The sequence below is a fragment of the Mytilus californianus genome, unplaced genomic scaffold (assembly GCF_021869535.1).
Source record: "Mytilus californianus isolate M0D057914Y unplaced genomic scaffold, xbMytCali1.0.p SCAF_8, whole genome shotgun sequence".
NCBI lineage: Eukaryota > Metazoa > Mollusca > Bivalvia > Mytilida > Mytilidae > Mytilus > Mytilus californianus.
The window spans coordinates 31,655,301-31,677,627 of NW_026262734.1; the positions used below are offsets into that span (position 1 = coordinate 31,655,301).

At 32.7% G+C, this 22,327-nt stretch overlaps 1 protein-coding gene across 1 annotated transcript in view; it reads right to left on the reverse strand.

Moving 5' to 3' along the window:
• The window catches only part of LOC127710482 (uncharacterized), a 32,689-nt gene that overhangs the window by 5,053 nt on the left and 5,309 nt on the right, over positions 1-22,327 (reverse strand). Inside the window, exons 2-4 of the mRNA XM_052216359.1 lie at positions 8,721-9,357; positions 6,179-6,212; positions 1,654-1,856 (exon numbers count right to left, since the gene is read on the reverse strand). Coding sequence (XP_052072319.1) covers positions 1,654-1,856; positions 6,179-6,212; positions 8,721-9,344 — 861 coding nt within the window. The 5' untranslated portion in view covers positions 9,345-9,357. The remainder of the gene's footprint in view (positions 1-1,653; positions 1,857-6,178; positions 6,213-8,720; positions 9,358-22,327) is intronic.

The window sequence follows — 22,327 nt, forward strand, 5'->3', positions numbered from 1 at the left end:
AAAAATGAAGTTCGATAAAAAAAACTTTAAGCAGGCGATTCGTAGTTGTACAAAGAGATAATTTATCATATGTTTCATGGTCATATTCGGTCTTTTAATCTATATTAATGATTTTCAACTAGTGATTTGGGGTGATGATGACAAAACATATTCCAAGAGTGCAGAAACACTTCCGAAAAATAAATAACAATTCCATAAAAAAAAAAACAAGAAAGTGTCATAAAGAAGTGTTAGCCATGTCATAAGCGGCCACACAAATATCCAAGGTCTGTACCATTAGCAGCGATACAAATATCCTAGGTCTGTATCATTAGCAGCGATACAACTATATTAGGTCTGTACCGTTAGCGGCGATACAAATATCCTAGGTATGTGCCATTAGCGGCGATACAAATATTCTAGGTCTGTATACCATTTTAAGATCTTCATTCGAAGACTATAATAAGTTTCCCAATTAAATTGTCAATCTTTGCCTAGTGCAATTTCAGCGCATGGTTTACCCATCACAAGATATGGTATATTTGGGAGAGCCTGATAAATGCAACGTTTGGGGATACATAGATTCAAAAATATAAAAGTTGGCAGGAAAAACTGAAATTGTCACAGTAACAAAAGCTCGATTATTTCATAAATATAAAAAAGAAGATGTGGTATGATCGCAATTTATAAATGAGACAACTCTCCACTGGAGACGAAATGACGTAGAAGTTAGCATTTAAAGGTCACATTACGACTTTTAACAATGAGCAAGCGATAAAAAGCCCCGAAATGACAAATGCAAATCAGGTTCAAAGGAGAAAACTAACGGCCTGATTAATGTACGAAACGATGAACGAAACAAAATATAATATTTTGCAAAAAAACGACAACCACTGAATTTCAGGCTCCTGGCTTGGGACGGGCACATTTAGAAAGAGGCGGAGGCAATATAAAAATAAGGAGATGTAGTACGATTGACAATAAGACAACTATCCACCAAAGTTCAAATGAAGTGGATGTAAAAAAGCAATTATAGGCAAACGAACGGCCTTCAACAATGAGAAAAACCCATACCGTATAGTCGGCTATAAAAGACCCCGACATGAAAATTATGAAACAATTCAATTGAGAAAACTAACGGCCTAACTTGTAACAAATTAATTAACGAAAAACAAATATTAGACATGAACCAACGACAACCATTGAACTACAGGCTCCTGACTTGGGACAGGCACATACAGAATGTGGAGGAGTTAAAGATGTTTGCTGGAGTGCCAAACCCTCCCCCTAAACTGGGACAGTGGTGTAACAGTACAACATAAGAACAAACTATAAAATTCAGTTGAACCGGGCTTAATTTCACTCATCAGATCGATATAAAGCAGAAAACTTCTAACGAAAACACAGAATGGACGTGGCAGCGTATCTATACATCCCACAACAAAAAAAAGTAAAGATCTGAGAGTACTCGCAGTTACTGACAGCTAGTTCACAGCCAATAACAACTAATACAAAAAAACATGTATCTAAGACTAAACATGTTTGCGAATGCTTTTAATTCTTAAATAGCAATTTGCTTCTCTATAAAGTCCGTTATTACTGTACAGGAATACAGATAGCTGGTTAATTCAACAACCTGTTGGTTCATATCAGTATTATTTAACAAATACTTACTGTAGGAATTCCTCTCATTTGCTGAGCAATCTTCTGTCTTAGTTCAGCATGGTCCATGGACGGCATTTCTAATCTTTCAAGTTGGTCACTGCATGATCGGAAAAACGAGTTTCCATCATTTGATATCTCACCACGGAAGTATAATCCTTCACCTGACAGTTTTGTCTCTAATAGATCTATAGCTGACTGATTAACTATGAAATCTTCAAAATCAAAGAAGAAGTACATTTTGTAACAAGTCGGTCAATGACTTTGCAGCAAAGAACTTTAAAATTAAGATTAGTTGAAAGTTATACTAAATGTACATGACTTAATAGGATAGGATTTCTACTTCAACGATTTGTTGTGTAAATAGCTGCTGCTTTTTAAAATGGTAAATATATTAAGATGAAGTAACTATTTACCACGATTCAACATCATTTTAAGTCATTCACCATGTGAAAAGGTGGCTAAGCGTGTTAATAGTTGCACAAGTGTGTATCTATGCAGTGATTTAATAGTTTGTCAATACATACAGTATTATCTAAAAGCGTTACCAATGATAGCTGCGCAAAGGATTTCCAATATAATGAATATTGTGCATGTTTTGTGCATGAATGGTGCAATAAAACTGGTACTGTTGGTGTACCATGAATCCAGTGGTCAGTAATTCGGCACTGTCGTGAAAATACTGATATTTTTCTACTGAAATATGCAGTTTTAAAATTTCGAAATTATAAATCATGGAATGTATCTTTCTCATGCATATATAACTCTGATTCCTTATCCGGGTTTGGATTTACTTTTGGTCTTTTTTAGTTTCATCAGTTCTTTGTTGTTTGAAATAGGTTTTCGACTTTCAGGCGTTTTGCCTCTTTCACCTCTGGAGAGACATTTATTGTTGAAATGCGCATCTGCATCTGGTGCAATACAAATTGGTGCCGTTAATGTTATTACACACCCTACTCCTTTGAACGAAGAACTTGGTCTAAAACATAGATTTACACAGCACCTGTGCATTAAAACTGTCAAAATGATTCGAATATATGGAGATACTAAGGGGATATTAAGACATGAAATCATTTTTTATTTTTTGCAAAGACGTTTTCCAACACTTAGCAATTATTCGATTACATACAAAACAGGAAGTGCATACACAAAAAAACATATTAGCCATTAATAGTGTATGAATGTTACCTGTATAAATGTATTTTGTTTGAGGGCCTCAGTGGAAATTAGACTCGTTCTAATTGAGTAACCCTCTTTAAATAAAGAATTCATTATTATTATTATTATCACTATTAAAAGTTCCTTCCACTTTTCCGTGGAAAGACCTATTGGTTTTGTTCTGATTATTAGGTCTTTCCACTTTTCCGTTGAAAGACCTTTTGCTTTTGTTCTGATTATTTCTTTTTCTTCGGCCAAATGTTTTTCTTGCACTGTTGTGGTGTTTCGCAAGATGTCGCTTAGATATTTGATATATGATATCGAACAGTTTATACGCTTTTAAAACTGACACCGCTTAAACCAACACTTTTCTTTGTAAGAGTTATCTCCCCGAACACTGTTTTTCTTGTGTTTGCTACTCCTTCGCAACTGTAAAAGATTAAGACAAAATTATTTAACCAAACTGCTCGTTATATCCTCAGGTTGTTGAGAATACTTTTGATCGAAGAGATCTGAAGATTCCAAATGAGAGTTATTTCCCTTTATGTTTTCGACATAAGTGAAATGTAACAGAAACTCATAAACCATAATTGATAGAGACCTATGATCTTTTGATTTTAGGTCCTGGGTCCATAAAAAAGAAAATAAAGTCAAGGTCAAAGTTCAAGGTCATGTTTTAGTTTTTGCTTTTGTTTGTGCATGCAACTCCTAAGAAACTGTAATATTTATCGACAAAAGATTTTCACTAAAACGTTATTTGTGATCAGTCGTAACAGGAAATTTTTCTTCAAAACGGTTCGGTAACATTTACTAGGAGTTTTCTACTCTGGAATGTTAAAAATAAGATGTATGGTAATGTAACTTACTAACAAAATATAGTAGAGACCTAAGGTGTTTTGATATGAGGTCCTTACTTGATGACCTTGAAATTGGGGTCAAGGTCATAGGTACATTTGACGTTCTAAATTTTGACCTTTGCTTGAACAAGAAATAACTTCATATTTATACATGATAAAGCTATGGGACTTTTTTGGCATAAGGTTGCAAGCCAAATGACCTTGAAAAAGCCAACCGGAAGTAGCTATTTTTTGTACTTATTTAACGTAAAAGTGTATAGAACCATATTTTTTTGGAATCAGTCATCAGATCCAAGGACAGGACTCGTGTTGAATTGAAGTAACCTTTTATATAACACCGGAAGGGACATTTTTCAAACCGGAAGTAACAAATGAATTCCTTTATTACAAACAAAAGTGTATAGAAACCATATATTTTCCGAATCAGCGTACAGTAAGCTATCATCTGACACTGGAAATGACATTTAAAACCGGATTTTAACATTTTCATATCAAAATATATCGTATCGGGTGGAAAGATCTTCAATTGTTCTCTGAACAATTTGTTTTTAATTATTATTATTATTTTTTTTTATCCTTAGTGTGTTTTGTAGTTGTGATTGTTGGTGTGTACATTTAAACATGATTCGGAGTTCCAGCCAAAAAACTTTCATCTTCAAATTCGTGTCGGAGTATAATTCTTCGTTTCAAAAATTGCTGAACACTTGTAACCGTGTTTGAATAACGCTACGGACTAGCTAGTAATTTACAATTTTTCATACCAAATACATGCTATCTTATATATAATCTTTGAATACAACAATCAACAAACAATCGAATATTACTTTATTTCTTCAATGTGTGTTACATGTTCTTTAATTTGGGTTGTGAATGACAAAGTTTAACAAATACAAATGTATTTAACGTATTGATAGTGCTTTAATCACGATGTACGAAAAAGGAGACGAAGGATTATACGCCAATGAGATAGCAAATCAAAGACAAAAAACTATTTCTCAATATAGGTAAATTGTAGGTCCTTATATATTACAAAAACATTTCCAGAAGAGCAAAACAACAGGATTTTAAAAGCCGACTTTGTTTACTTGTTAAATAGTTCCATAATTCCAGCAGATTATTTTGGTTCTTGTGCAAAAACATAATTTTTGTTTTTTCTGGATTCCACAGGAGACATGGGCTCATATTTCCTATCAGTCAGTATTTGGTATCCATTGAACCATAAGGGATCTTCACAGATTATATGGGTGCATGTTCTCTGTCGGTCAGTGTTTTATATACCCTGAACCGTCAGGGATCTTCACAGGGGATATTATTAGTTACATAGTGTGCTAGTGACCTTATACGATATATTTGGGGGTCAGTAAATTCCATATGGGGTGAGAGCGAAGCTCGACTCCCCATAAGGAATTTACTGACCCCATACATATCGTATTAGGTCACTAGAACACCGTGTAACGAATTTATCTTACCGACTATCTTAACATGTGGTATTTAGACTAGTGGCCTTGCAAAGTGATCAAGTCTTTAATATTAACAACCTACTTACATTGGTCTATATAAAAACAAATGCAAACAATAACAACTTGTAAGCTTTTAATGTGTTTTATGAATTTATTTCAATCGTTCATCATCAATTTCTTCGTCTGTTGAAACCTTTCAGATTTTTTCCTCAACACCGTGTTGTTTTTACAAAGGGACGTAACACCACTACTAACCGTGTATTGAAATAAACCACGCCTACTAACCCCATATGAAAGCGGTTGCTTTTAACCAATCATATTCTTAGAAATGTATAGGAGGTAATATAGGAGCTCATATTCCCTGCCAGTTTTCATATCCCCTGAGTCGTCAACTGAATATGATATAGGGCATTGTCAGGGAATATGAGCTCATATACCATGTAAAGCCCAAAAAACAATTATATCATACAAGTGTACCCTGATTTTAACATGCTAATATCACTATGATTTTTTTTTTCGTTTTTTTCACAAGGAATATAGTCTCATATACCCTATCAAGGTAACCAATCTAACCGCATGATTATACAAGATATTTTTCCTCCAATAGGATGATATAAAAGGGTACAGGTTTTATTGAAATCGATCAAAGTCAGAGCATGCAAGAGGCAATCGCGATAATCTTTATGAAATTTATAGGTTTGGCTCCAATAAAATAAGTAGTATAGTACCGAGAACTGCATCTGTATATAAAAAAAATGAATTATTATTTGTTGTTAACTTCAAGAGATATGGGGAATTCAATATTCAATGAAAAAGGACACCAAAATGAAAAATGTACAAAAAATCAAAATCACCGAATAAATTTAAAAATGTCATTGTTAATTTACATGTTTGGAAATTTTGATTTGTTATTGCAACTGAATTTATATACTCAAGGTGTTTACCGCAAACTTGATTGATTCTAATGTACATTGGAGGGAAAACTGAAAAGAGCCAACATATGCGTAACATTGAAATTTTAAAGTATATATATTGACTGTTTGCAACTTTTAAAAACCTTACCATCAGGTTCATCTTTAATTTGTAACTCCTGAAACTAAATATACAATTTATGCATAAATTTATCGTTTATTTTTCATAATTACAATTGCTATTTTATGTAGTAATCTAATCGCAAAAAAGTATCATAGTAACATACAAGAATAAATGGATATATTTTCTTCACTTGTTACATCCTATCGGATGTTTATTTGTTTAAAAAAAGGGGATTTGGTGGTATAAGATTGAAACCTCGAGGTTATCAGACGGTATTGAACAATGGACAAAAGTATGTGTCATGAATTTCCAGCGATACAAATTCCCTAGCTCCAGACTTGTATTATCAACCCGAGTCTGGTTAAATTTAACAGAGTCTATTAAAGTTCCGGGATCAACACCAAATTTCCAACACTAGTATACCAACAATTTAAAAAAAATAAAGACAACCACTTCCGAGATTCTTGACGTGGAGCAAGTACATAATCATGAGTTTATTATCTCAGGCAGGATTACATACTATACGCAGCCAAATGCTATACGTTTACAGTACTACTGTAGGTTTTATTTCATATGTTTAAAAATTTTTAGAAAGTCTTTTAAGCAAGAATTTTCTGGCTAGTCTGAACACATAATGTCATTTGATAAATAATACTGCTGACCAAAACAGAGTTCTTGAAAAGTGGTGGTCCGAAGGTTTTGACCACGACATTTTGCAAAGGACCAACACAATTTTTGCATTTTTGTAATAGAAATTATAGTGAGGACCAGCAGATTTTCTTCAAGGACCACCAGGGAAAAACATTTTGAAAAACTCTGCAAAAAAAACCATGATCAAATATGGTTTGCCTTTCAAGTATACAGCTTCTTTAGATGGTTCTTGTGGCTAGACCACATTACCTTGTTGTTTTTTTTTCTTCATTTTGTATCTCATACTACACCAAGGTTAACTCACCTCTACCATACTATGTATTATCTGACCTTTGATTGTATTGGTTTTTGTCTCGCCTGCGATGAAAGTCGCGGAAAGCGAGACATATGGATTGCTTTTCCGGCGACGGCGACGGCGGTGGCATCAACAATTGTTACGTTTTCTGCTTAAGTTAGTTTGATAAGAGCTACTTGTGATAGATCATTGATATTTAATATAAAGTTGCATTACTATCAGTACATATCAGTTTGACGACTATTCCGAGGCCATGCCCCCTAGGTCATTGTCCAGCATCTTTGAATTAACCAGCAATTTTCAATGTTAAGTTTTCTGCTTAAGTTAGTTTGATAGGATCTACTTGTGATAGATCAATTATATTTTGTATGTAGTTGCATAACTATCAGTACATATTTGTTTGACGACTATTTTGAGGCCCTGGCCCCTAGGACATGGTCCAGTGACTTTGAATTAATAAGCAATTTTCAATGTTAAGTTTTCTGATTGAGTTAGTTTGATATGATCTACTTGTGATAGATCAATGATATTTTGTATGAAGTTGCATTACTATCAGTACAATATGTCTGATGACTATTTAGAGGCCTTGCCCCATAGGTCATGGTCCAGTGACTTAAAATCAATTAGCAATTTTCAATGTTAAGTTTTCTGCTTAAGTCAGTTTGATCAGAACTGCTTATGACAGATCAATAATATTTTGTATGAGGTTGCATTACTATTAGTACATCTCAGTTTGTCGACCATTTCTAGGCCCTGCCCACAAGATCATGGTCCAGCGACTTTGAATTTATGAGCAATGTTCCTGTCCACCAGATTGTCTTTTTTCTGAATTTTATGCGGACAGGCGAAACATATCTCTGTGTCAACAGTTAATTAGAGAATAAAGTATTGTTGTTGTTTTTGTCCAGTCCCTATTCAGTTTGTGTTCATTTGGTGGTCCAGCGTGTTTTGGTTTGTAATAATAGATCCTGAACATCTGATTATCATGAATAATCAAGTCATCCAATGTCTTCAAAATTCTATGAGATATTTGTCACATGACAGTGGTGTTTTATGTTGTTTCCCTGTTAGTTTACTTTTGTGCACGATTAGAGCTCCATTTTTTCAAAGAGTTTTGAGCATATGGAACTATACTGATTTCCTTCGTCTTCTGTGGAAGATTAAAATCATACTCAAATATTGTCCCAGTCAGGACTATGTGACTCAGGATGTCTTTAGCCAATGCCAACCTTTATTTTTTCTGATAGTATAGAGAATGGAAACGGGAAATGTGTCAAAGAGTATCTACTAAAAGTTGCTAGTGAATATATTAAGTAATAAATGTAAATTGTTAATTTGGAAAAATAATGTTCTCTGATATAATTTTAAATATGGCATGAATGCATAAATTAATTATCGTAACATTTTTGAAATAATGCATTGTGTAATACTATTTAACTGACACTTCAATTCTAAGAAAATATAATCGCTTCTCCTTAGGCCAAAAAGCTACCACCATATACAATAAATCCCAACATTATCAAAATTATAACTACATAATAAATTCATCATAGATAAATTTGATAACTGAATGACAGCTATGAAAAAAAATGCATAAAGCTAAAACGTCAAATTTTGACTTACCGAATTGGTCGTCTTAGGTTCTAGTTTATACGCTACATATATTACACTAGCTGGGGAACCAAGTTCATCTTTCCCAGTCTTGTTTCCCAGATCCTCAACAGTTACACTGCGTAACCTATCATCAGGATTTTGTAGAAGGTAATACTGTACCAAGGACTGTGCTAATCCAGCTGCATAGCTATGATGATTCATTTCTAAGGCTTTGTTGGTGTCGCGAATAACTTGGGGAATAATATCCTTTATTACACAACTTAACGCAATCATTCCGTCAAATCTTTTCTTTTTATAATTTTCCCAACTAACAGGTAAACCTCCATAGGTGGCCCAAGTTGACGGCTGTGTTGGATTGAAATCAATTGTATACTGAGAGTAAACATGTGTTTTACCAATATTAAATTCTTTTACCAATCTACCTGTTTGAATTTCTATATATTCAAAAGACTCCATCATTTGCTTCCTAAGTCTTCTAGATGCTTCTTTGAAGCCAATAGTATGACGATGTGTGTCCATTATGCCAAAATCACATTCGTTAAATAATGACGTTAGTTGATGGGCATATCCTCTGTAACCCTTACCGAGATCTGTAAAGTCTGTGAAACCAATATCAGGTCCTGACACACTCATTTTGATGTTTATCCTTTTAAATCAGAAATAAAATGATGTGTAAAGAAATTTAAGTAATAATCATTGCGTTGTCTGTTCAAACGAATACGTTACATATATCTTAGATATGAAAGTGAGTCTGAAGATATATTCCTTATAGTAAATTGTAGACATACAATCTTTGATTCCTCTGTATTTCTTGTGTTCTCTGAATTTACTAGCTGTTTTATGGACTTCAGACCTTTGTTTACCTAAATGGTTACTACTGGTGTATTGTATTATGAATCCATTGATGGTCTACTACATGATACAAGAGATAGGACCAACTCACCCCTGCATATTTTTTAATCACAGTGTTAAAATCATAAATAATTCCAATCCTCTTGGATTTTCAAAAATAAATCCATCAGTATACATATTTCCTTCAAAATCAAAATGTGGGCTACATATTGTTGTCGAAAGCATTTTGATACAAAATTACAAATGTAACATGTGTTTGTAAAATTTTGCATCAAAGGACGTCTCTAACCAAAATTAATTGATGTGTATTAGTGAAACAATAAATAGCTTAATTTCCAATAATGTCCTTCTTAAACATTCTTGAATGAAAACTCGAAATTCCAAAAGTCTGTCAAAGTGTTTGTGGCTACCTTTACGTGTTTATAATATTGTTATATGTATGTTTTAAAATAATCTGCCATAATGTTGTTAGAACCTCAAAGTATGCATTCATTTTAGAAGATGTGGTATGATTGCCAATGAGACCAAATGACCCAGATGCCAGCAACTATTGGTCAACACGCGGTCTCCATCAAAACTTAAACCGTGTATAGTAAGCTATAAAACATAACAAATAAATGTTTCCGTGTAATAACTTATGAACCGTTCAACTAATGCTTTAAAAAAAATTGGATGAGTTGTTACTGATGATAAAATAGAGGCCATGATTGATAGTGAAGATTTTTACTTTTACCGTCTGGAGTTATATATGGTTCTCGATTCATTTGAAAATGACAATTTATATAGTTTCCATGCAATAACTTTAAACGCTTAAATAATGCTTTAAAATTTCAAAAAGGGAGGAGGAAGATACCTTTGAATAATCAAACTCCCAAATCGAAAACAAACATATAAGGAAGCATGATAAGAAGCAGTAAAATTTCTTTTAAACAAACAATATTTTTACATTTTTAAAATTTTTACATTCTTAAATTTTAAAGCATATTTGAGCGTTTTAAGTTATTGCATGGAAACTTTATTAATCATATGAAATAAGGAACAAGTCGACAAGAAGAGGAGCAGTTTCAGGGGCTTTTTTTAATCAGAGTGATTTTTTACAAAGTAAGCGTTTGGTAACCAATGTATATTCAAACTCCAAAATCGAAAACAAATTGAAAACACTGTGGCAAAAGCGAAAAACGATAAACAGACAAAAAAATGTTTACAAAACACAACCTAGAAAACTAAGCAACAAGTCAAGTTTGAGGTATTTAAGATTTTCATTTTGTCGTTCAGCAGTTATGATCCTTTATAGAGTGGGAAACGGTATAGTATATGTTGTTTATGTGTAATAACTTATGAACCATTCAACCAGTTCTGTTTTTCAAATTTTTATATAGTTTTATGTTACTGATGACAAAATGGATGTAAATTTCGATTTTGACGGTTTTCAATTTTACCTTTCAGGACAAGATCCTTGATAGATTGAAAAATAGGCATATATATACTTATATATGCTAGATACACTTACTGGGGGTGTGATGAGATTATTCAAGCCCTAAATTTTCAACTTGACAATATTTATGTACGTTTCGGCAATAAAGTTTATCGACAGTTTGTATGTATTCCTATGGGCACAAATTGTGCCCCTTTAATAGCAGACTTGTTCCTATATTGTTAGGAATCACGGTTTATATCTTTTCGTTAAATAATCAAGAATTCTCTAAATAAACTGCTGGAATTTACCCAAAGGAACTTACTTTAAATAAATCTAATATTAACAGCAATAACTGTCCGTTCCTAGATTTAGATAAATTCAGTATTACATCAGAAACTCTGCACTAAAATTTACGACAAGAGGGATGATTTTTCTGTCCTTATTGTTAATTTTCCTTTTTTGGACGGTGTTGTCCTTTGACACCGTCTTATGGTGTTTATATATTCCAACTCGTTCGCTATGCCCGTGTCTGTAGTGGCGTTTTGGATTTCAATGAGCGTAATCTGTGTATTACTAGTAAATTATTCAGTCAGGGATTTCGTTACCACAAATTACTTAAAACCTTTACAAAATTCTTCCATAGATACAAATATTTGGTTGGTAAGTTTGGCTGTACCTGTAGAAAACTTATTTCTAAAGGAATAGCACATCCTAAATCTTAAGGTCTTATTTTTTACCAATGTAATTTCAGAGTGTTACCAGAATTGACAAAACCAATTATTTTTGAATTATTACCAGCATCAATTTTATTGACAAATGCTAAAGAGGTAACTTTGAAATGCCCTAATAAAACACCAACAGTGCCAGGATGTTAATTTTGCATTCAAAATATTCCTTGTAGTTGTACTCTACAAACCTCCACAATAACATATCATCCTCGTTTGGTAAATTGTCAGGAAAAGTTACAAGAAAGTACAAGATTGTATCCAATAAACTTAGCATTATTACGTGCATTTTTTGGTTTTGACAAGGTAAAATCTTATTTTGGCAATACATATTTCAAAACTGCAGTAAATATATCAATTCCAAATTTTAAATTTTACAATCATAAATTAAATTCAATTTTAGCTTCAGATATCAAAGACCACTTAGATTAAAAGAAGATTGCTAAATCAGCTAAGAAAGATGAGATTATTTTCCAAAATATAGCAGAACCTCTACTTGATGGTCAAATTACACTTGATTCGAATTGGCCAGACACTAACGGTTATCTAGGAATAGCTTCAATAACTATACATGTAGGAGGAATTTCTTTTCTAGGCTTTGTTTAAATGTTTTTACAATTCAGATCTTTAAGAACTTCACTTTTGATTTTACAACAAGTTTATAATGTACATTCAAAGTCAACAGTACCATCATTTCTTTTTGAAACAGTCACACAAACTACTACAAAACCATTTTAAGACTCAGCTATTTTAAAAGAATTTACTTGGATACATGGATCTTTAATAGTAGGAGTTTTGATTTTAATACTTTTTATTTTTGTTTTAGTTTGCTTATTCAAACATAAATCTCATAACACAATGTTAGAAATAACTTCAGATGGTTCATGTGCTGCAATTCCAGTTACATCATTTCCATTGTGTCTATCTTATTGGGATATTCAACCCCCGGTCATTATTCAGAACGTTCAAATTAATAATTTCCCGTTTGGAAAACTCTCAGTTGAGTGGCCAGGATTCAAAGTTATAAATAAATTGACAAAACAAAGCTTAACAGTTAAAACATGTTTCAAAGTTGGTTTGTTTAATTATTTCAAAGTAAGACGAATAATCAACCAACCATATTGTATATAGATATAGGAAGATGTGGTATGAGTGCCAATGAGACAACTCTCCATCCAAGTTACAATTTTTAAAAGTAAACCATTATAGGTCAAGGTACAGCCTTCAACACGGAGCATTGGCTCACACCGAACAGCAAGCTATAAAGGGCCCCAAAACATTACTAGTGTAAAACCGTTCAAACGGAAAAACCAACGGTCTAATCTATATAAAAACGAGAAACGAGAAACACGTATGAACTACATAAACAGACGACAACTGCATATATATTGATTGTACATCAAGGATTAGCTACATCTTTGCAGGAAAATCAAGAACCTCTAATTCCCAAAACCACGCATTATCATGAATTCCAAAAAAACAATCTATACCCAAATTTAGAACCTTATTTATAGGCAATCAAGCAAGGCATGACGTCTAAAGATAGACAGTATCTATTCATATATATGTATATATTTGTGTTTGTTTAATTACTTTGTGTATATATTTCTAATATCTACTAGTTTTATATTGATAGCCCGTGTTTAAATACCGTTATCTCTGCCCAGTGGATATTACATAACAATTTATGATGTTTCATTATCGGATTCCAGATAATCTTATGTGCGGACATTTAATAATAATTTCAGAAGTGACTTCAAACCAGTGCGGACCTTTAAATATGTGAACAATAACTCATGTATATATTTATTGTTGTGTTCATGCATTTTATTACAGAATTGTGTTTGTTTGCTTTGAGGACAAAGCAATGTTTTAAGAAGAGGGTAATTGTGAGGAAATAAATTTTACTTTATTTTGGTTAAAACGAACAATCTATAATAATTTACGAATATTTTTACAACATGACCCCAACACACTATGTTGTTATAGCAACGCTATTTGGTATTTAAAGAAAGATATTTTTTTATTAAGGGACTCCGTTTGGATATACCAACGTGAGCACATGAACTGCGTTCGGATTTTCCAACGCAATCATATATATTGTTTTTGGTTTAAAATAACTAATTTGTAACACTGATATTTTATATTTGGACTTTACCAATTTGTTTATGTTTATTGAATTGGACTGCCGACTAAGATGTGAATGAACTGTGATCTAGATTACAATCCATTAACCAAATCCCAATATCTCATATATTGGTACCGAAACATCTAACCTGATGTAACACGTTCGTATCTTGTAGAACAACAACATCTGACAACAGATACAAAAGCTAGTTTCCCCAGCTTCAACACCATCCCACAGACGGGATCCCACTCAAAGCCATTCCGGCAATGTTTTATCAAATTCATTCTTGTGGTTGTCGTTGGTTCATGTCTGTCATAATTGCTTTTCGTTAATTGTTTTGTTATAAATTAGGCTGTTAATTTTTTCAATTGAATTGTTTCATATTTTTCACTCTTATAGCCAACTATACGGTACGGGTTTTTCTCATTGTTGAAGGCCGTACGGTTGCCTATAATTGCTTACATCCACTCCATTTGAACTTGAGTGGATAGTTGTCTCATTGGCAATCATACCACATTTCCTTATTTGTTTATAGAGCCTGGCACGTCAACCAATCCTGAAAGCACCATACATAAGAATACATCAATTTCGTTCTTACTAACTGTCCTCTTCGGTTCAACAATGGTTACCTACCAAATTCAGAAAATCGGGTTTGCTGTCAATTTGGAAGCTCATTTCTGTTGGGTTTTTTTTTTTATAAATGGGAGTTTCTATCTATTTCCAAATTTACAAAACAATTGTTATTGTCAATGAATAGTCTTTAAAGATCAGTAGAAAATTTGAAAGGATGGTTAATTCCCAAATGATTTTATATTTACCGCTGTCATATGCAACATGTAATCAAATGTTAGGAAAAAAATAATCAATTGAATTAAAACTGCTTCAAGTGCAAAGGCGATTATATCATGAAATACTTTAGTCTAGTCTGCTGATGAACGTCTAAAAGAATAAAGGCACCGAGCATTTATTTATTTATTGTATTCTTTTTTGGGGGGTGGGGGGTCATGTTTCTTCTTTGAAATAAAATGAAACAAAAATAGTTGGTACCATAAGAGAAGTGAACAATACTTTGTTTCTATTGCAAATTAGTACATGTAAAACAAAATAACCATTGATTTTCTATAAATTCTCGTTCCTAAAGTTTGTATTTGCTTGGAGTAGAAATCTGTCAACCTTAAATGTTGTAGAATCTGTACTTGTTCTTATGTGGCATCCAACGTGTCACCAGTAAACAATTACATATTTTTTTAGCAACCTTGCATTTTATTGTTGTGGTTAAAGATTAGTGTTCCGATTGATTTTGTGTTGTTGAATGTTGCGTAATCTTACGTTGAGTTCCGTTTATTTACATGTCGTATAATGCGTTCGATTTATCTCCCTTATCCATTAAAAAGAACATTGTTTAGTTCACAACTAATTATGTTTTTATGTTGCCATGGGATTATCAGATCTAAAGATTAATGTCGACAAACGGTTTTGCCATAATCAAAACAAAAAGGTGATAATGTGGGGTGATTGTACATGATACACAAAGGATATATTACATTGTATCATTTAATTGCAATACACAGTTCTTGTGAACTCTTCAGAAATTGTCATTTTCCGACTTTGTGACGTCGAAAAGTGTGATTGGACATTGGTATGAGCTGACCCGAACTTATTAACTTCTGTTTGACCCGAATTAAATTTAGTTTGACAAGAAACTGTTGCCATTCCAAGAAACTATATTGAAAATTTAAGAAAATATGTAGAAATTTCATGAAACAAGTTTCTTGAAATTTTAACATAGTTTCTTGCTTTTATGGCTCGCGGCTGATATTTTGATATATCAATGTGCAAACTATATAGTTAAAGACAGGAGCCCTGTTGGTCTCATACAGATATAGAGTTGTGGTTTTTAAAGTCAAGCTCTGGATATGTAAAGTCCAGTGCTGCAGAATTAAAGTCAAATTTAAAAGTCCAGCGCTGTAGATCTGAGACCAACAGGGCTTTGTATTAAAGAGATATAGACTAAATATACTGTCAGTGAACACACCTTTGATAGTGACGAAGATCATAAAAAAGTTATTTTATATTGGTATTAAGATCAAAATCTGAATAAACTTAAGTCACAGCTATGAATTTAAGGATGGTCCGTTTAAAGTTGTTAATTACATTTTATGCAGGAATGGCTCCAAAGGTTTTGCGTGGATTTATAGGCCAACAAGACTAACATATCAGCAGTGCACATGGCCTTAGCTAGTTCTGAAGTTCAAACAAAGTAGAGTAATCTTATCCTATCATATTTTGTGGACAATTAACAAAAAAAGACATTTGAAAGTCACAGAGATAACACATTTTTCATATATACTGATTCATGTTGATACATGTATAAGTGTAAAGCAACTATGATAAAAAAAACAATATATTTAATAATAAAAACGGATAAAGAGATAAGATGTCGTTTAAGACATTCTAATTTCTTTATTCGCCCCCATATTTATTCGATAGTATTCAAAAAGAAATATTAGGAACCACTTCTAACAGTAAGAAAAGACGGCATGTTTATGCTTTCTTTGATATATATGTCGTCAACACCGCTATATTTATTTGTTTTTCAATATTTCGTAAAGTAATAGAGTTTTGTGTATTCTAATTGAAAGTATGAGTGCTACAGCACCAACGAATTATATTAATACTAATATGTGTACGATAATAAAACCAAAACATTACAGAACATCATTTTCAAGTGAACTGGTTTTTTTTCAAATATTTATTTCAATATTTCCCTTTATTTATCTCCTTGCTAATTTAGCTAGAAAATACATCAGTAAAAATCATTTAAGGCGAAGAAGTGACCATTTGGATTTTAGAGGTTTGGGGCAACAAAGTTATCTCGGATCCGAGGATGTTTTTTTTCAAATTAAAAAACAGACTTTTTCCTAGAGGCGTTCCCTCCTATAGATTTAATTTACCTCTTTTTTTCGCAAAGGACTTTTTACCTTTGATCGGAGCCTAAATAAGTTTTCAAAAAGATTCATTGCCCCTCCCATCCCAACAAAAAAGACACTAAGTACAGATCTGAGACTACTCGCAGTCAATATAATATGTCTACAACTCAAAATTGTTTAAAAGAACTTGCATGTATATTTTTATGTAAAAGAGTGCACAGCCGATAGTCCAAAATTATTGAATAAGTTAATGCTCCCTCTTTTCTCGTTACGGCAAGTTACGTCAAGTTAGGGCGATTTTCGTCCGTTCGCAAGATGTTGAGAAACCTCTGATTACGCGACCTATTTTTTCAATCGTAAAAATGGAAGCCATTGTAGTGAAGACGGGCTGTCAATTTAGCTCTTGAAAACCGATAAATTTATCCATATAGCATTATTACGATCCTTATATGACAGTTGTAATTTAATAGACAATTGTATATACTATATATATATAATTTGTTTTGCATGCACACGTATAAAAATTGCGGTTTTTATCCAACGCAATCATAGATTTGAACGTTGTTTTCAATTTAGACTTGTTTTATATTTTTTCGTTTGGGCTTGTATTATATTTACCTTCGGGTGTTATATGATCCGTTCATCCTATTTTGACTCCTCAAAATTCAAGAGTCTATCTTAAATTGAGGTAAATTGTATGGCTTTCAAAATACCGTTTCGATTCCTAACATCACTGAAGAGACATTAATTGTCGAAATCCGGATATGGTGTACAAAAACCTTTGCACCTTTTGTTTGCGGTATACCATCTTTTCCGCAAGTTTATTGTTTTCTGTTTAGTATTAAATTTATAATTAAGATCCATTTATTACATCGGTGATCCGTTTATTTGGCAATCGCCAATGGCAGTCAGCAGGGTTTAAGAACATTTGTTGTTCGACCTGTTAGTCAAATGCGTTTTGTTAAAATATACTTTTTCACTTTTTTGGTCTTTTGGAAAATGTTGTTTGTGCTGTATTTAGACCCCTCTAACAAGAAATTTGTTTTGCATGCACACGTATAAAAATTGCGGTTTTTATCCAACGCAATCATAGGTTTGAACGTTGTTTTCAATTTAGACTTCTATATATATATAGCTAGCTATTAAGCATCATTTAATGTACTTTTATGCCTTCAGTCAACTTACAACTATTCTCTAATCGGTTGTCAGGGGGAATTTTTAATGTTATCATATCAACCTGTAGCCTATACATATATATAAATACAATCTGAAGCGAGATGATGTATCAAATATTTTTGCTTTAAACGTTTAAGACAAAATAGTCAACTCAAACACGCCTGAATATGAAAACAAGTATACTCGACTTTCTCTTTTCGATGAAACTATTGCCCATTATTAAGATTTGTTCCCAAAAACTGTCGCCGGGGGCAAAGATATAAATTAGTACTTTTAAAATCAATCTTTTATCTTCCTATGGATTTCTTTTCGGTGGAATTCATGCTTATGCACACAAAAGATCCACATATATTTTAACCCACCACAATCGACTGTTCTGTGAACATTTGTCTTTAATTTAAAAGTTTACAAATATCTCGAAGCTCCAAACTGAAATTTAACTAAAGTAAAAACACGTATTTAAGATGAATAAAATCTTAATTTATGCATCTACATTAAACCTTAAAGCCCATGGAAACAGATGTAAACAATTCAAATATACCAACTTGGCCGGCCTTTTTCACCTTCTCTAATAACATGAATAAAGAGTTCCATTTTTTCCAACTGGATATCAGCCTAGTCATACTAATTAAAACATTTACAATAACATGTGCGGCGCCTCGTTCAAATAATTACGATGTCTTCGCATGCTATTTTAATATTTTGCTTTCACGCCTTCCTGCGACAATGAGGCCGAGTTCACTTGAACCTCTCGAGTTCACTTTACCTACTCGGGTTTCAACAATCCGAGTTTACTTGAACCTCTCAAGTTAACCCCTCTTACCCCGGTCCCAACCCTCACTGAGTCAGGGTTAAACTCGAGTAACCCTTGAATTACGTCAAACCAATCAGATTTTTTCATTTTTTTATGCTTGGTCAGGGCCTTACCCTAGTGTTACTTAGAGTTGTTCCGAATAGCAACTCGAGCGCGTTCATGTGATACTCTTGAAACTCTTAAGTGGACTCTAGAGTTTCAAGTGAACTCGGCCTGAGTGACCTTTAAACACCTGAGATCACCCCCAGTTTTTGGTGGGGTTCGTGTTGCTTAGTCTTTAGTTTAATTTTCTATGTTGTGTCATCTGTACTATTATTTGTCTGTTTGTCTTTTTATTTTTTGCCATGGCGTTGTCAGTTTGTTTTCGATCTATGAGTTTGACTGTCCCTCTGGTATCTTTCGTCCCTCTTTTAAAGATAAATATCGACAAATACCCTCAGTAGAAGTCATGATTGTCTGGACTAGTGCGACGCCATTGGTGATTGTCAATTTGATTTGAAAATTTATCAAATATTAAATACAAAATAAGATCCTTCGTGTAGACCCACGTTGAAATGGTGTCTTCCCGATTGTCCCACTTTTTGAAATTACAGGTAAAAAGTAATGAAATGTTGTGGGACAATCGGGAAGATGTTTGTGGGACAATTGGGAAGTTTAAATGTGGGACAATTGGGAATTGTTTTGATGGGCACAGCTAGGACGTTTGCGCTATTTTACCTGTAACACGATAGGACATTTACGCTCCAAACACTATAGACATTTGCGCTTTAAATTTTTTTGATGCACCTGTATTAAATTGACCGGACATTTGCGCTGTCTACCTGTAATTTTAATGAATTGTAATCATTACGTAAATAAATTCAACTTATATCTGTGGTTAGTTAGTTCACATTGACTTAGTCTTAAACACATAGTTAAAAGTTATTGACTAGTGATAGTGATTAATGTTTTTTAAAGAGTGTTGCAGGTAGTTACAGGTAATTATGTAACTCATAAAATTTTAAAATGTAGAATAGATGGTATTTACACATTTTATCTTATTCTGTGATATTTTGTTCAACTACTGACTGTCCAAATAAAGAACAATTATATAAAAAAAAATTAGATATATTTTAACTTGATAAAATATTGAATAGACTCTTATAACATAAATTGTAAATTGAAATATTGAGAAAGTATCAAGGATAAAATAAAACTAAATTAAAAGATGTGTTTAGGAGAAATACAAAGAGATACGAATAATTTTATACGTTACAAAGTTTCAGGGATTTGTTCTAAAACTGACAGGTTTTAAGCTGATATTAAATATATTCATAAAACAAAGAAATAAAACATATTCTCTATAATAAATCTGATCATAATATTGTTCAAGTGTCACGAAATAGAAGTTCCTTCATAATATAAGTTCCAAATGGAACAAATATTCTGTAATATTATTTCCACTGGAACAAATATTAACAGTACGGAATAAAGGGTATAGAATATTTGTTCAAACAGGAACAGATATTATGACATTGCTTATAACAAAGTTTCCAGGGGAACTTCTGTTAGGTGGAACAAATATACGTTGACACAAGTAAGCATTCAATTCAAGCGAACAGAAATGGAGAAAGTTTTTTTTAAATATTAATAAGAAAATCCTTGAACATAAAACGATATAATGTGCAGATATGTTGATTGTATAGATATCTGGTCTAATTTTAAACAATAAAAAGAAATTGATCCCCATCTGGGTCCAACCAAAGTACAGAAAGTTGGAATTTGCTGCTTCTCCTCAGTTCTTTTCAAAGAGGGTTTCATATTCATCTAAAACCAACATGTTCTCGTACTGCTTAAAGCATTCAACTTGCCACTGGACGTTTAACAGTGTATATGTTCAAATGACTGATGACATTACTGGGGCACGTTTATCTCTTTTCCCTAAGTGAGAAAACCAGTTTTGTCATCAACCAAACATCAGAAATTAAAGATGTCTTAATTTCTTATTTAGGGCTTTCGGTTATCAAATTAAAAATATAAATACAATCATTGTATGCAATATATAGAATAACATTTTCAAAATATCCCTGACCTGTTTCGAAAATTTACTGCTTTCTTTACAGAAACAATCATATTAAATATATGTAGTGTGTTTTTTTTTTATAAAGTTCCTTAAATTTAGATTTAACTAATAATTTCCTTAGTTAAGTACAAATCTTAAGTCTTCGCTTTACTAAGAAATACTTAAATCGGAACCTTTCTCTAATTACCGTATGATATATGTTAGTTCATCGCATGTACTCATCCGTGTAAAAAGTTTGTTTTGATTATTTACATTGATTGACCAATACATAATTGTATAAAGAAACAGCTCACCTACGGACCCCAAAGAGTTGCTGTAGGTGTTCATAACGTTCAGCGTGTGTGGCACTCTCTCTACACGAGGCATACCGGGATTTAACTCCCTAGTCTGACCGGACGTGGTTGCGTACTTGTACATCCCGCACAGCCAAACGAACGTCCCGTTTTGGCAAGAGTTTTTACTGCTTTTACCGTACTTCTGGTCTCGAAAAAAATAACAAATATATAACAATATAATAAGAAGAAAAAAAATCCATCAGGAGAGATGCTTAAGAGATTCAAAAGAAGTAGGACAACTTATAGATGGCGTGATAAATGTAAATTATCAAAAGATTTCGAGTTATCTCCTTGCAAATTATTCTTTTAAGCAAACAAAACTTCAATCATCCGAGGAGTCGCTGAATGGAAACTCAACATTATCTTGTAGCAAACCATTCAGCCTAATAATGGTATATGCTAGCAAAATCTTAATTGAAAAATAAATCCACGTCATCATATTTATCAAACAGATTTGTTCCATCTCTGAGGCAACGACCATTCATCTTTCATGGGTGATGCTAGATGGAATTGCAATATGCTTATTTTCTAGAGACAACAATATATTTTATTTAACTCTAACAATACATGATAAAGATTTTTTTTAATTTCGATTTAAAATAAAAAAATTTTATCACTTCCCCTTTACAATAAAAAAAAAGAGGTTATGGTCATTTTCCATGAATTCATATCAAACCAGGGGTATTTTTCAAAAGTCCTTCAATCTTTTACTAAAACACACATTATTAGAGTCATATGTTTACTGTAAGGTTTTATCAACATCTTTGCGTATTTCCGAATATTTCGCTTGACAGTTATCACGCCGAAAGATGACTCAAAACTGCATGCATGCCTATAGATCCTCATCGCTTCCTTAGCGATACCAGGCGGTGTATGTCATAATACTTGTGTAAGCAGGCACGAACAAATCAAAATATAATTGCATGAATTCCATGCGTGTAAAAACTGTGAGTACTTTTCAAAATACATATAACCGGAAGAAAAGTGACGTTAGGAACTTTTACTTTAATTCGCAAAGTGCTATATATGAACTCTCGTTTTAGATTGAATATTTCTCGTTTTAGTTTTAAATTGAATATTTCTTGTTTTAAATGTTTCTATATTCTTATATATAATGTTTCTTTATTTCAAATACCCAACTAGATTATAGATTTCAGTAATTTACAACTTAATCCGA